Raw genomic sequence first — 17,156 nt, forward strand, 5'->3', positions numbered from 1 at the left:
AAGGTACAAAAAGAAGTGGAGTCCTTGCTCGCCGCACTTGCTTGGCGATCATCACAAAAAGTTCTATTGTCAACTCTGCGAAAAGGGTTAGTATTTCCATCGAAGGATCGTAGGATGCGGGTCTATGATTTTGTCCATACGTCAGGTTGCCATCACCCATTAATACGGTACCATCTTGAGGAGAGAGCACATAAACATTTGAAAGGTAACATTTTAGAACTGGGGGGGGGGGGGGGGGTTAGCAGTGCCACGGCGAGCCTTGGGAAAAAAAACCTCTGCAACTGTCTCGACGCGTGCTGGGGCTGTTGGCGGACTTGGACAGCGACAGTTCGTGCAGGGTGCTAATAGCATTATTAGTAGCAGGGAAGTTACGGTTGTTGCTATGCATCACCGTTGTCTCTTGGGCCAATTTCAGCGGTCTCGATCCTGTAAAACACCAAAGTCATTGTGGTGATTAATTTGATTATGAAATAAGCCGTTCATTGTAATGTATCACCTGAGATTTGTTTAAGATTCCATTGTTGTTAGCTTCCCTGTTACAACTGTTGGTTTGGCTGCATTGATTGCATAGCCAATCAGACACGCTGTGGTACGGGTGTGGTCGAGCTAGTGTTGTGCATGTTTTAAAGTTTCAACTACCCTTAACAGTTCAGTATTCCCTGTTAAAGAGCGTCTTTGGTCTGTTACGCATACACTTATAGTGGTCAGCTAAATAATGCAAGCTGCATAATGCTCGGTACTTACAGTGGTGTGACGCAATTCTGCAGTGTAATATAGAGATTCAGTCACGAAATACATGACAGACGGCTTTTGGAACGTAGAAATCGAAAATAAAACTCCTACCATACAGAGACGATGTTTAACTGTTAGTGCAGAATACTAAATAATGGCAAAATGTTTTAATGTATCCAACACAGGCTGCTCTGTGCAATTCCGCGAACAGCGAGATGCAGCCAGACATCAAAACAACAACAGTAGACGTCAGTCTACGGTCGTCTTCCTCCTCCAGACTTTTAAATAAAGTAATTTCAACATCCAAACGCGACAATAATGTCTTTTAAATATTTAGATTATAAAATTCAATATCTTGGCAACTTCGCTAATCAATTTTTTTATTTTTTTATTTATTGTTCCGTGGGACCACATTTAGGAGAAGTCTCCATGGTCATGGAACGAGTCAATACATGAAATTATAACACGATTGTAGAAACAGATAAAATGAAATATAAGAAACATATTCAGGCGACAAGTCGTTAGTTTAAATAAAGAAAATCAAGAATGTAACACCGGAATTTGCTTAATTTTTTAGCTCTTCCAGGAGCTCCTCGACAGAATAGAAGGAGTGAGCCATGAGGAAACTCTTCAGTTTAGACTTAAAAGTGTTTGGGCTACTGCTAAGATTTTTGAGTTCTTGTGGTAGCTTATTGAAAATGGATGCAGCAGAATACTGCACTCCTTTCTGCACAAGAGTCAAGGAAGTGCATTCCACATGCAGATTTGATTTCTGCCTAGTATTAACTGAGTGAAAGCTGCTAACTCTTGGGAATAAGCTAATATTGCTAACAACAAACGACATTAAAGAAAATACATACTGTGAGGGCAATGTCAAAATTCCCAGACTATTGAATAGGGGTCGACAAGAGGTTTTCGAACTTACACCATACATAGCTCGAACAGCCCGTTTTTGAGCCAAAAATACCCTTTTTGAATCAGAAGAATTACCCCAAAAAATAATACCATATGACATAAGCGTATGAAAATATGCGAAGTATACTACTTTTTGTGTTGAAATGTCACTTATTTCATATACTGTTCTAATGGTAAATAAAGGGGCATTTAGTTTCTGAACAAGATCCTGAACATGGGCTTTCCACAACAGCTTACTATCTATCCGTATGCCTAGGAACTTGAACTGTTCCGTCTCGCTTATAACATGCCCATTCTGTCTGATTAAAATGTCAGTTCTTGTTGAATTGTGGGTTAGAAACTGTAAAAACTGAGTCTTACTGTGATTTAGCATCAAATTATTTTCCACAAGCCACGAACTTATATCATGAACTACATTATTTGATAATGTTTCAATATTACACACAAGATCCTTCACTACCAAGGTGGTGTCATCAGCAAACAGAAATATTTTTGAATCACCTGTAATACTAGAAGGCATATCATTTACATAAATAAGAAACAGCAGTGGCCCCAGCACCGACCCTTGGGGAACGCCCCATTTAACAGTGCCCCATTGGGACTGAACATCATTACCACTCTCAATATTGCGGAGGATTACCTTCTGCTTTCTGTTCTTAAAATAGGAGGCGAACCAATTGCAAGCTACTCCCCTTACTCCATAATGTTCCAACTTCTGCAGTAATATTTTGTGGTCAACACAGTCAAAAGCCTTCGTTAAATCAAAGAAAACACCTAACGTTCGCAACCTTTTATTTAATCCGTCCAAAACCTCACAGAGAAAAGAGACTATAGCATTTTCAGTTGTTAAGCCATTTCTAAAACCGAACTGTACATTTGACAGCAAATTATGTGAATTTAAATGCTGCAGTAACCTTGTATATACAACCCTCTCGATAACTTTAGCAAACACCGATGGCATAGAAATAGGTCTATAATTGTCAACATTATCCCTGTCTCCCTTTTTATAAAGTGGCTTCACTACCGAGTACTTTAATCGGTCAGGAAACCGACCACTCCTAAAGGAAAAGTTACAGATATGGCTAAGTACTGAGCTAACATACGTGGAACAATACTTCAGTATTCTGCTAGATACCCCGTCATATCCATGAGAGTTCTTGGTCTTTAGTGATTTAATTATTAACTCAATCTCCCTCTTGTCAGTATCATCGAGGAGCATTTCAGGTAACAGTCTCGGAACACTTTTTTCTAAGAGCGCTATATGATTCCCTGTTGGGACTAGGTTTCTATTTAGTTCACCTGCTATACTGAGAAAGTGATTATTAAGTACTGTACATATTTGCGACTTATCAGTAACACGGACATCCCCACTACGCACTGATTCTATATTCTCGACCTGTCTCTGCAGACCAGCCACTTCCTTTACGACTGACCATATGGTTTTAATTTTATCCTGAGACTTAGCTATTCTATCTGCATACCACATACTTTTTGCCTTCCTAATAACTTTTTTAAGCACCTTACAATACTGTTTGTAATGGGCTGCTGCATTTAGATTTTGACTGTTTCTAACGTTTTGATATAATTGCCACTTTGTTCTACAAGATATTCTTATCCCTTTAGTCAGCCACCCAGGCTGCCTGTTTGTGCTAGTACCCTGTTTTGAACGTTCTAACGGAAAGCAACTTTCAAAGAGCACGAGAAAAGTCTTGAGGAAAGCGTTATATTTATCGTCTACTGTATCAGCACTATAAACATCTTGCCACTCTTGTTCCTTGATAAGGTTTACAATTTTAATAAAATATTATGTGGCAGGGACACTAACTTTTATAATCTAATCCGATGGAAAGGGCACTGGTCTCCCCAAGGGGTACTAACAGCCTTATTTCGCGGCCTAAATTTTTTATCTGATTGTGAACCCTAGCTATGAAAAGACACTCAGCAATTGGAGGTAAGGTGGTTTTGTGACCCACAACTTTTTGTGTACCATGTTTCGTTCATTTATTGCTAGGCCTGGATGTGATTTATGCTGTCTGGATAAATGGTGTGCCTGCAGCCTGTAATACAAATTTTTTGTCATATTTATTGAACACTAGAGTTTTACCAGCAATTACAAACTCATTTCTAGTTCACTCTTAACACGTCTCGCCTTGTACCTCATTCTCACAACAGTATTTGATAGTACTGTCAAAGCTTGTTTGACAGCATTAAAAGGTGTTCTTGATAATACGGTACTTCGTACTAGGGTAATAGCTCACGCGCAGTGGTTGAATCGTACGTGAAACCGCCTGTATTATTAAATATCTTCAATAATCATTATCTTCCTGCGGAATTATGCTTGCTATAAAGTTCCTAAGGGATGAAATGCATTGAAAAAAGAAAAAAATCTGCGCTAAGTTATCTACTATTATAGTGGATACGTTAATGAAGTAACTTTGCAACTGCAATTTTTTTAAGCTTTCGTTTTGGTTATGATACTTCTTCCCAAAGTTTTTCACCAACATTCTAACATTTCTGATGACCGTAGTCACTTATTTTCCGATTGTTGTTGTTGTGGTCTTCAGTCCTGAGACTGGTTTGATGCAGCTCTCCATGCTACTCTATCCTGTGCAAGCTTCTTCATCTCCCAGTACCTACTGCAACCTACATCCTTCTGAATCTGCTTAGTGTATTCATCTCTTGGTCTCCCTCTACGATTTTTACCCTCCACGGTGCCCTCCAATGCTAAATTTGTGATCCCTTGATGCCTCAAAACATGTCCTACCAAACCATCCCTTCTTCTAGTCAAGTTGTGCCACAAACTTCTCTTCTCCCCAATTCTACTCAATACCTCCTCATTAGTTACGTGATCTACCCACCTTATCTTCAGCATTCTTCTGTAGCACCACATTTCGAAAGCTTCTATTCTCTTCTTGTCCAAACTAGTTATCGTCCATGTTTCACTTCCATACATGGCTACACTCCATACAAATACTTTCAGAAACGACTTCCTGACACTTAAATCTATACTCGATGTTAACAAATTTCTCTTCTTGAGAAGCGCTTTCCTTGCCATTGTCAGTCTACATTTTATATCCTCTCTACTTCGATCATCATCAGTTATTTTACTCCCTAAATAGCAAAACTCCTTTACTACTTTAAGTGTCTCATTTCCTAATCTAATTGCCTCAGCATCACCCGATTTAATTTGACTACATTCCATTATTCTCGTTTTGCTTTTGTTGATGTTCATCTTATATCCTCCTTTCAAGACACTGTCCATTCCGTTCAACTGCTCTTCCAAGTCCTTTGCTGTCTCTGACAGAATTACAATGTCATCGGCGAACCTCAAAGTTTTTACTTCTTCTCCATGAATTTTAATACCTACTCCGAATTTTTCTTTTGTTTCCTTTACTGCTTGCTCAATATACAGATTGAATAACATCGGGGACAGGCTACAACCCTGTCTCACTCCTTTCCCAACCACTGCTTCCCTTTCATGCCCCTCGACTCTTATAACTGCCATCTGGTTTCTGTACAAATTGTAAATAGCCTTTCGCTCCATGTATTTTACCCCTGCCACCTTCAGAATTTGAAAGAGAGTATTCCAGTTAACATTGTCAAAAGCTTTCTCTAAGTCTACAAATGCTAGAACCGTTGGTTTGCCTTTTCTTAATCTTTCTTCTAAGATAAGTCGTAAGGTTAGTATTGCCTCACGTGTTCCAACATTTCTACGGAATCCAAACTGATCTTCCCCGAGGTTGGCTTCTACCAGTTTTTCCATTCGTCTGTAAAGAATTCGCGTTAGTATTTTGCAGCTGTGACTTATTAAACTGATAGTTCGGTAATTTTCACATCTGTCAACACCTGCTTTCTTTGGGATTGGAATTATTATATTCTTCTTGAAGTCTGAGGGTATTTCGCCTGTCTCATGCATCGTGCTCACCAGATGGTAGAGTTTTGTCATGGCTGGCTCTCCCGAGGCCATCAGTAGTTCTAATGGAATGTTGTCTACTCCCGGGGCCTTGTTTCGACTCAGGTCTTTCAGTGCTCTGTCAAAGTCTTCACGCAATATCTTATCTCCCATTTCGTCTTCATCTACATCCTCTTCCATTTCTATAATATTGTCCTCAAGTACATCGCCCTTTTTTCGATAATGACTTTAATAAACTCTATGGGCCACTGTTTATCCCGTCGTGCGCGGTCCACAGTTTTCGTGATTTGGAAATTTGTTTCTAACTTTGCGATTGGGTGCCCTTCGTGTCATCAGAATCGCCAGTTAACCTAAGGCAGCGAAGTCATGCGAACCATCTGAATTCTGTAAGCTTTGTGCCCTGTGTTGTCAAATATTAACTATTTATGCATTGCTTTTTTCTGAGAGGGTGATTTGGGACCATTTGCCCAAACGAGCGTGCGAAATCCCCTGAAAACCACTCTCAGGGAGGTAGGCGCACCAGACCAAAGGCCATTAACTGGCCGCTAGGAATCGACCAGAGATCTGACTCACCTCCCGATCTCGCAAGCTATCGTGCTACGCGATAAGCTACATAAGTACTCCGACGACTGCGACTGTCAGTTGCGAAATTATGTACAGTGGAACATCCGCCGTGTAAATTTATGAAATATAAGGAGCTATTAAAAAATTTCATTTCGAAGGCAGTACAGTCCAGAATCGGCATGCTAATCAGGCAAAATCGCCGTTAGATTTGAGACAATCATCCCACAGAAGCATCAGGCTGTAGATACCCGTTTCGTAAAACACCTTGTCGTGCTGCGTGAGGAAGTCCGCAACTACCTGCTGCATATCCGCGCCCGAAAGCAATCGCCGATCCTTCAAGGCCTTTTTTTAAGGGACGAAGGCGTAAGAATAGCATGGGGAAAGGTCAGGACAACAGGGTGGCTGTTCGAGTGTCTCCACTTGAGTCGGCGTAACTTCTGCGTGACGACATTTGCGATACGGACACGTGCGTGACAACGAAACAGCAGCACCATTCCACAACGGTTGTTCTCGATAGACATGCTGCCTCGTACGCATTCTTCATTGTACGATGGAGATCTACCGGTGTTGGTCCTGTATGGATGCGTTTGGTAATAACGTCGCCATAGTTCACGTTTCGGCATTTACCACAAGCGCTTTGGAAAGACACGAATCCCACATTAATCTCTTGCCTACTTTTTGATTACATACCCTTATCGGAGTCACGCTACGTTGTGTGTACTCTGCAGCAGCGCCCTCAAACGGAAATTTTCACTATTAATTTTTACAAAAATGTGCAAATGTATGTGAAATCTTATGGGACTTAACTGCTAAAGTCATCAGTCCCTAAGCTTACCCACTACTTAACTTAAATTACCCTAAGGACAAACACACACACAACCACGCCCAAGGGAGGAATCGAACCTCCGTCGGGACCAGCCGCACATAATGTTTACAACTTCAGGCACTTTTTACTCGTATGTTTTAGCACGATGAGTTTCGGCAACGTGCTACCATCATCAGGTCCCTGCGTCCGCAGCTCGCGGTCTAGTGGCTTGCGTTGGTGCCTCTGAATCACGGGGTCCCGGGTTCGATTCTCAGCCGGGTTGGAGATTTTCTCTGCCCGGGGACTGGGTGTTTGTGTTGTACTCGCCATTTCATCAGTAGCAGCAGCGGCATTCGTGACAGTGGCTAGACTGTATTGTGTAAAAAATTTGACTGTGTAAAAATTGGAACTTTGTACGGGCGCTGATGTCCGCGCAGTTGAGCGCCGCACAAACGAAACATCATCGTCATCATCAGGTCCGTCTTGACAAACGAGTCGTGCTAAAAAAATATTAGGGAAAAGTAGCTCAAGCAATAAAAATTAATTCATAAATTTATTATACAGTCGCTTATCTCGACCACTTCCATAGAACATGGATAAATTGACGTTCACAATGTAAGTTTCTTTATTTGTAACGTTCTGTCTGAACTGCAGTTGCTATAGAGAAACAGCTACAGCTATAAACACCGCGAAACAGACGCGATGCATTAGATACAAGCTTCATTACGTATGCAGCTCGTTTGCGTCGATAAGACTCTAGGACACGAGAAGAAACGCCCGAGAAGGAGTGACAAAGACATATCCCAGACGGCGGTAGCACTCTATCCGTGGAAGTCGAAATGTTTCAGCCACCATGGTTTGGCACGCATCCAAGTGATATCCTCATACGTAGGCCTCAGGAAATACAATTTCTGGCAACGTGCCTCGGTGCTAGCGTAATTAGCTTGTTTTTGTTGACGATAAATGTCAGCAAGTTTTTCTCGATTGCAGAATATCTCGCGCTTTATCATCGGCAGGCGAACTGATTTCGGGAAAGAGGCAGCCTTACATAAAACGCTGACCGCCGCGCACATACGTCACGGGCGGCCCGTTGGACAGTCGCGGCCGACGGCCGGCGTGGAGGGGTCAGTCTCCAGTCTCCGTGGCGCCGGGACACCTCGCGGAAGCGACCGCAGCCACCAACCACCAACCACCAACCACCATGGTCGCCAGCGGCGTCACCAAGCAGTATGCTGCCGCACTGGCCGGTAACTCTCCTCTCTCATTAATTACTCCATGGATAGGCCAACGTGTACTGTGCTATATAACTAACCAGTTACTACTCTCTCTGTGTAACTGGTCCGAGGCTCAACCAGTGTGCACTTTGCACCATTGCGGAAGAGCGTAATCTGTGTTACTAAACGGCTAAGATCAGCTGATGCCAATGTCAGGCTGCCTGCTTAAGGAACTCTAGCGGCAACAAAACTTTGATTTTCAGTACTTCATATAACTGTTCACCGGACTTAGAAATTTAAAAAATGCCGTCTAACCTTTCCATTAAGAGGCATAATCTAACGTTAAAGGTTCAACGCAATAAGTCAAGTGTTAAACTCAGTAACCGTCTACGTGTCTTTAGGCAGTGAAATTCACGGCGCGCACATTAAAGAGACTATATTCATTCAGTACCTGAGAAGACGGGCACTTAGCAATGCCCAACAAATTACACACATGATTTTAAACCTTTTCGAAATTTTTCAAACCATCACGCCCCACAAAACAAGAGAAAGTGAAACGTTTTCCAGTTACTACATTGTCGCTGTTCATAGAAGTAGAACTTCAGCATCAGAAACAACGTTATAGTTTAATATTCACATCACTGACGTCAATTTGCTGTAGGATTTTGACACACATACTGTGTTCGAACATTATGTATTACTTCGAATAAAACGGTCTGTTGACGCATAGTCGAAACGGATTCAGAAACATACTTCTTGTGAAACACAATTAACTCTTCATTCGCAGGACGTAATGAATGATATAGACAGGGAACCTCAAATTGATTTCATATTTTTAGGTTTCCCGAAAGCTTTTGACGCTGTTTCTCACAAGAAATTTCTCCTCAAACTGCGTGCCAATACAGCATCGCGACTGCATTCGTGATTCCCTAACAGGAAGGTCATCTAACGTAGTAATCGACGGAAAATTTTTGAATAAAACAGAAGTGATGTCTGGCGTTCCCCCAAGGAAGTTTTATAGAACCTCTGCTGTTCCTAATCTATATGTACGATCTAGGAAATAATATGTGTAGTCCTCTAACTTGTTTGCAGACGACGCTGTCATTTGCCGTCTACTAAAGTTATGAGAAGGTCAAAAACAATTGCAGAATGATTCAGACACGGTATTTTTATGGTGCGAAAAGTTGAAATTGTTTTTGAATAAGAAAAATTGTGATGACATTCATATGGGTACGAAAAGCAAATTCTGGTTACGCGAGATCGAAAAGCCCATCAATTCACCTAAATACCTAGGAATCACAATTACGAATAACTTAAGTTGCAACTATTGTTCTACTTAAGAGACTGCCTACACTATGATTATCCCTCCTCTACTAGAGTATTGCTGTACGGCGTGGGATCCTTAACACACAGAATTGACGGAAGGTTTCGAAGAAGTCCAAAGAAGTGCAGCTCGTTTTGTATTATCGTGAATTAGCAGACAGAGCGTCAAGCATTGGTAATCACTTTTTAACAATAGTGTTTTTCGTTGCGGTGAGACCTTTTCAGGAAATTACGATCACCAAAGTTCTCCTCCCTCCTAATTGAAAATATTTTATTTTTGCCAGCCTACTTAGGCAGAAATTATCATTGTTATAAAATAAGAGAAATCATAGCTCGTACAGAGAGATTTTACTGTTCATTTTTCCCATGCGCTTTTAGAGAGCGGGACAGTAGAAAAATAGTCTGAAATTGGTTGGAAGAACCCACAGTCAGCCACTTAAGTATTCGTTGCAAAGTAGTCATGTAGTTCTGGATGTAAATGTACTTCTTTACTACTAACTCTGTTCTCAACACGTTTTCCAGATGGTATCCACGTATACCACTAAACGTTCCTGCAAAATTATATCAGTGTACGACACAAAGTCCAGGAGATATAACGTCGTAAACATTGAGATGTTTGAAAAACTAGCTATTCTTAAAATGATGCACAAATAATCCCGATTTTACGCAGTATTTGATAATGAGAGCACTTCGCGACTTCCAAATTCAAAAAATGATTTCAAACATTTTCTAAAACGTTCTCGATTGCCGGCCGCGGTGGTCTCGCGGTTCTAGGCGCGCAGTCCGGAACCGTGCGACTGCTACGGTCGCAGGTTCGAATCCTGCCTCGGGCATGGATGTGTGTGATGTCCTTAGGTTAGTTAGGTTTAAGTAGTTCTAAGTTCTAGGGGACTAATGACCACAGCAGTTGAGTCCCATAGTGCTCAGAACCATTTGAACGTTCTCGATTACAGGCCTTCGATACTGTGTGATATATGGGAGCTCGGTTCTTTAAAGAATCTGGAGTCAGGTTTTTGGTAAGAACAAACCCATGTCTCCGTAAGTAATGACAAAAGCGCTTCAGTTGGTAGGTCTCTCTCTCTCTCTCTCTCTCTCTCTCTCTGTCTATCTATCTATCTATCTGTCTATCGCTCTCACTTTGAAATCATCATGGACTGTTATATATTGATAGTTCTGGGGCACTCTAGATTTTTTCTAATCACCTAGAATTGGTGTAACACAATAATAGCGATTTCGTCTAGGTATTGCCATCTTCAAATTTGTTACATACTAAAGGGATGGCGCAATTTAATCGTATTCGCGAGGACATCTGTTCAGATACCCATCCGACAGTCCAGATTTGAGGTTCCATCAGTTTTCACAAACAGATTTTGTTGAAAAGGAAAGGTCTGTTTCCTTTCCCGTCCGCCCTCAATCCGAACTTACGTTCCCTCTCCAATGACCTTGTAATCGAGGAGAGTTTAAACACTACACTTCTTTCCTTCCTTTTATGGGTTAATTGTGAAGCTCATCATTAAGTCCACTTGAACGTTACAAGTTTCGTTAGGCTGTTTAAACAGCCACTAACGCGTTGCACTCCTAACTCATAACATTGCAGGTACGAAACTGGATGTACCAGCCCGAAAAAAGGTTATTATATAAGATTCCGATATAGACAGCTAGTAAAATCATTACAAAAAGCTTCTTTTAAAAAAAACCAATCTAGTTTTCCACAACGTAACAGGAGTGGCACTTTTCCTTTTTTGGCAGCAGCTGGATAGATTTATAAGATTTCATATATTTCATTGCTGTTTTTTCATATGATTTTACACACTCGTAAAAACATTCAGTACGAAACTCTCAGGAAGAAAGATCTAAGGTAACTGCAACCAAAGATAAGGGGGCACTACAAAAATTCCTGACTAGATAGAGTGCATCACCAGTTGTACAACTGCATGACGTTAGTTCGAATAAAATCAGAATTCAATTGCGTAGTGCATAAACAGTATGCGCAGCTTCTACAAACGAAAGTGTCCTGCTGTTTCGCTTGAAGGTTGTCATTAGCTACATAATTTGGCGTCTTAAATGCACAAGGTTATTCGGGAAGTAAGATATGATACAAGGCGGTAAATATTCCCAGACAGAAATAAGAAATGTGTTTGTTATTCATATAAGTAAATCAACATCTCTGCTGTTCGTAGCTGTGTAATATCCAAGGCACGAACTGGACAAGTTGGATCAGTATCAGCTGGACTCACATTTCTCAAAACCAAGCTTCAAAACTGCTTGCACTCTTTTAGATTCTGGTTTGGCTTGATTTCCCTAAATTACTTAAGACAAATACTTATATGGCTCCTCCGATGAAGTCCCTTTGTGGACGAAGCCCATACACCCATGTTACAGTTGGTACTAGAAAGGGACCAAAAGGCGTAGGCCTGTAAACAAATTCCATCCAGAAAACTTTTTTAAATAGCTTTCAGCGCCTTTTTAGATGCATTTCTTCCAGAGCATGCCACTGCGTTTACGCAATTGAACAAGTTTTATTTTCGGTAGACTCCCAGACCTAACATTTTCAAATCTAAGTTAAAATATTCCAGTATGATTTGTCTTCACTGCGATTTACAACAGATAATTAAGGATCTTCAGAGCTTGGACAGATAGAAAAATCTGAAAAAAGACAAACAAGAGAGCAGTGCAGTTAAAGTAACGTGGGGTTACACTGCCTGGGACGTGTAATGTGTTGCAACATTTGTACGGTATATTAATTTTTAATTATTTTAATTTTATTCTACATTGCAGTTCATTGCAGTAACTTAGAACTTTATACTGTACCGTATTACTAACTTGTAAAAAAACTGCAGATATTTTATTAGATTTTTGTTCAGTACGTCTAAAACCGCAGCAAAAGAACCAAAACCCGTGTTACTGCTGTCAGCAGTGCGATTACATAAAGTAGTATTTTAACGAAAAACTGCTAGTTATTGTAAGATGCACACGTCAATAATTTTCTCAACTAACAGCTATGTGCCTATCTTTGCGCTATGTTTATAGTTTTTCAAGGTCACATTATTTATTAGTGTAATCATCAAGCGTCATGCGTCGTCTGCGTCACCCAGCATTGTCAAGAACGTGGCTATTGCGACCTGTACAGTAATGATATATTTTTTTCTACCAATATCAATTTTTAAGCGAATCATCTTCACAGAAGAAGAGGCAGAAGAGAAAATTCCTAATGTCATAAAAATAAAAAAACATACAGAATGTAAAAGAATTAAAAATTAATATACCGTACAAATGTTGCAACACATTACACGTCCCACGCAGAGTAACCCCACGTAACTATAACTGCTCTTCTCTGTTGTTTGTCTTTTTGTAGATTTTTCCATCTGTCCAAGTTCTGAAGATGCTTAGTTATCTGAATTGTAAAATACAGTCAAGACAAATCAGATTTTTAATGAATATTGAGATCACGTGCGCAAACCAGACTATGTCAAACTTCATGAGATAGAGGTACCCTCACACTGCCATACGTCGCACCCAAAATTCCTTAATTGCCGCTTTAAGTCTTATTTCTCATGGTAAAAAAATCACCGTCGATCACTCCGGTCTCGAAAAAGGACACAAAAATTACGATTTAATGACGTCCCTAGAACGATAAAGTTTTGTGCCCGGAGGACAATACGAAGTCAGGACGCACAGCTCGTATGAAACACAAGTGGTCACACGTTATATCTCGCACGTCATTGGCGCAGCGAACAAGCTGATTTCACGTGCTGCGATCTCCGAAAGGCTTTCGAAACCATTGACTGATAATAAAGATACAATCATACGCAACGCCTCGACAAGTGTGTAGCTGGCTCGATATCATTACGAAGCGATATGAAATGAAACGTGCATATCAAGTAATTGCTGATAAGGAAAAATAAATGACATCAGTTTATTGCGAGAATTTTTTAAATGTATAGTGAAAAACATGATTCCTATCCAACTTTCGTTTTAACACGGCTCAAGTGAGTGAGATCATTTCGTGGTCGGTTCCAAGTAGAATATTGAAGAAACATTGAGGCATCCTGTTGGGTTTGTATTTCTTTTATAGCAGATGACCAAAATGTCATCCGCTGTGATGTACATAAATTGTGGTCTACTCATAGGAAACTGTCGTACAAATACAGGTTTCCAAGGGAAATTCTTACAATTCTTTGGCGTCTGCGATCAGCGCACTGACTCCAAGTGATCGATAAATGGCTGTGGTGAACTCTATAGGACGTCAGTAGCAAATTGTCGGATTGTAAGACATCAGATCCTTGCATCAAAATACATGACGTCCTGGAACGGTAACTCTAGGTTTATCGAAAGAAATCATACTAAACTCTCCGTCGGTGGCAACCTTTTCGTAAATTCGTTCGGTCGCAATGTGCCAAATAAGTAAACAATTTCAAACTGAAATAAAAAAAGGGTTCAAATGGCTCTGAGCACTGTGGGACTTACCTTCTGAGGTCATCAGTCCCGTAGAACTTAGAACTACTTAAACCTAAGTAAGTTAAGGACATATCACATATCCATGCCCGAGGCAGAATTCGAACCTGCGACCGTAGCTGTCGCGCGGTTCCAGACTGTAGCGCCTAGAACCGCTCAGCCACACAGGGCGGCCTGAAATAACACCCACCACCTTTTAGTTCTAGCGAAGTTTCCTTCGTATTTACCTTCTTTAGGATCGAGATTAACGAATTAATAAAGTAATTGAAAGGAAAAGTTTTTATTACCCAAAACACACGATTCTGAAAATAACCATATTTCAGCTCTCCATTGTACTTGATTTAAAATTTTGAATGAATTGTGACCTAAACGTTAAAAGAAATCATAAAAAAAACATGAAGGCGCTTCAGTCTGGTTCTAGTGAGCTCAGTCCTCAGATTTGCTGGATTTAGGCTCCTCACGAAAAGTTGGAAGGATGGCAACTTTGCGCTCACTGGCACGAGACAGACATCTCGAAACCGTAAGCCTCCTGAGACCAGCTTAAGTCGGGCTGGGAATACTCCTTTGCCTCTTGAAGGGTGGTTCGACCTTATGATCGTAGTTACCAAAATGCCTTGTGGGGCCGAACTTCTTCAGGCAGATTTAGACGCTGGAGGGGATTCCATGGCTCTTCTGGCTCCTTCTCTGCAGCTCTGGAAGAGCAAGCCCATAGACTAACTTTTTGAAGAATGCCCTCTTGCGCAATGGTTCGAAATCATTGCCAAGATAGATGAACAGGGAGTTGAACCCAGTCCCATTCATCGTCGAATAAAAGATTACCACTGGCCAACGCATGTTGTTTCTGTACACATGTGCTGAAGACATTTAGGCTGCAGTGTCCACTCCACCCTCTGCAGAGTTGTAGAATGCTATGATCTCTCGCCTTTTGGCCTTTCCAGATGAAGTCTCAATAGTATCGTCATTATGAAGCGAAGAAAAGAGGATCACATTTTCTGCTCTCTGGGGCAGTATGAGACCACTGTTTTCCCATTGTTGACCCGAACATACAGACACGTACACAAAAGCTGGTGGCTACTGTTTCTTGTTTTCCTTTAGCATAGCAAAGTGGGTGAAATTATGCTTTTTGAGTTCATCAACAGGAGTAAAGTCGGTAAACAAGTTGTCTGACGTGTTATTTTGTCCACTTTCCATTAAGGGGCTCCGGAACGCCCTATACTTGCAATGTTAAAATAACGCTTATAAATTACATCTTTCCTCACAAAGTATTTGAGGTAGGAAGTTGAACTTTTTACAGATTATTTATTGGAATATGGGCTACAACTTAACACAGGGATTTTACAGAATTTTAGTTCAGTTATTAAAGATGATTTTTTTCAATTGTAATGAAAATTCACAACATTTTTTTGCTATTTTTTATTTATATATTCTAAAATATACAGTTTTTTGGAAAAAGGCTGTGTTAAATTATGCAGAAGGTACTGTGTAAAATTTACTGAAAGTTTGAAACAAATATGTTTGGAAGATCCTTAGAAAACATGTAATTAGTATGAGATAATAAAAGTTTTGGGAATCGAGCGACAAAGATTGGATTAACTTTTTAGTGCATTCCAGGTCCATAGGATGGATTATCTTCGTCCTCTGAAAACTCCTCCTCCAGCTTCCTCTTGTTCCTCCTCCTGTTTACTCTTGCTTGTATTTCTAGACTCTTTACAGCCATGTCTGCAGCCCGAAGGCGTTCCTTGTCTAAAGCAAGCATCGCTCGTTGCTGTGTTCGTAGATTTTGCTACCATTTTCTTCAGTTGTAGTTACTGCAACACTGTTCCAAAAGGTGGTCATGTATGAACACTTATCACATTTCAGTTGTATTTCACTAGCAGGTCCTACGTGCTTTATTATGGAGAGTTCCAGACCAACTTCACTACAATGAATACATCTTACACAGTTTGAAAAAATTCCTTTGAGAACTGACATATCAAATATTTCATTCACATCCGATTCGCCCATAAAACATTCATAGTTTTCACTCATTGAACCAAGCTTCTTCTGTGAAGTATTTTCTTTCCCACTTTGACTGCTATGGGCTGGTGTACTTGAGAGGTTAGGTTCACTCACTTGGTTATCGTCTTTATTGTTTACAGTAATAACACATACCTTTGGCTTTCCAACATTTCTCCTTTTCTTGAAAGCCTTCAGAGGATTTCTAATAACTTTGCTTTTACTCATTATTATACTTCAACAAAACAGAGACTCAAGAAACAGAATTAATTACGAATATTTTCGAGATAACGACAGAGTAAATAAACATGAAACAATCGACAATCACACCAGCGATATATATTGAACCATCACAGGTTAGCCACAACACATACTTTATCTCACATCACTAAAATGTATCTGATGAACACGGACGTTAATAATAACACCCTTTGACAGAAGTTTAACAGCGCCACAGTGGGTCACGCCCATGTAGAACACATTTCAAAAACAATTTAAAAATAGTTGTAGTCTTCGGAATTGAATAAATTATATATCTATTAAAAGGTAATAGTCTGCAGATTCAGAAAACGCAAAAAACTAAAAATTGAACTTTTCATGATTTTGAGCCTTTCCGGAGCCCCTTAAGGGTACAACCATTCATTTGACAAAATCAGGTGGTTTGTTGCTCACTCTGCAAGGATCCTCAGGCTGTGTGTCAGTATCCAGGGTGGTCCATTGATAGTGACCGGGCCAACTATCTCACGAAATAAGCATCAAACGAAAAAACTACAAACAACGAAACTCGTCTAGCTTGAAGGGGGAAACCAGATGGCGCTGTGGTTCGCCCGCTAGACGGCGCTGCCATAGGTCAAACGGATATCAACTGCGTTCTTTTAAATAGGAACCCCCATTTTTATTACTTATTCGTGTAGTACGTAAAGAAATATCAATGTTTTACTTGGACCACATTTTTCGCTTTGTAGTAGATGGCGCTGTAAGAGTCACAACCGTATAAGTACGTGGTATCACGTAACATTCCACCAGTGTGGACGGTATTTGCTTCGTGATACATTACCCATGTCAAAATGGACAGTTTACCAATTGCGGAAAAGGTCGATACCGTGTTGATGTATGGCTATTGTGCTCAAAATGCCCAACGGACGTGTGCTATGTATGCTGCTCGGTATCCTAGACGACATCATCCAAGTGTCCGGACCGTTCGTCGGATAGTTACGTTATTTAAGGAAACAGGAAGTGT

General features: G+C 40.5%; 1 protein-coding gene across 1 annotated transcript in view; it reads left to right on the top strand.

The window, feature by feature from the left end:
- The first annotated feature begins 8,011 nt into the window (after positions 1 to 8,011).
- The window catches only part of LOC126474892 (facilitated trehalose transporter Tret1-like), an 83,211-nt gene continuing 74,066 nt past the window's right edge, over positions 8,012 to 17,156 (top strand). The window contains exon 1 of the mRNA XM_050102384.1: positions 8,012 to 8,176. Coding sequence (XP_049958341.1) covers positions 8,131 to 8,176 — 46 coding nt within the window. The 5' untranslated portion in view covers positions 8,012 to 8,130. The remainder of the gene's footprint in view (positions 8,177 to 17,156) is intronic.

The sequence above is a fragment of the Schistocerca serialis genome, chromosome 4 (genome assembly GCF_023864345.2).
Source record: "Schistocerca serialis cubense isolate TAMUIC-IGC-003099 chromosome 4, iqSchSeri2.2, whole genome shotgun sequence".
In the NCBI taxonomy this organism is placed as follows: Eukaryota; Metazoa; Arthropoda; class Insecta; order Orthoptera; family Acrididae; genus Schistocerca; species Schistocerca serialis.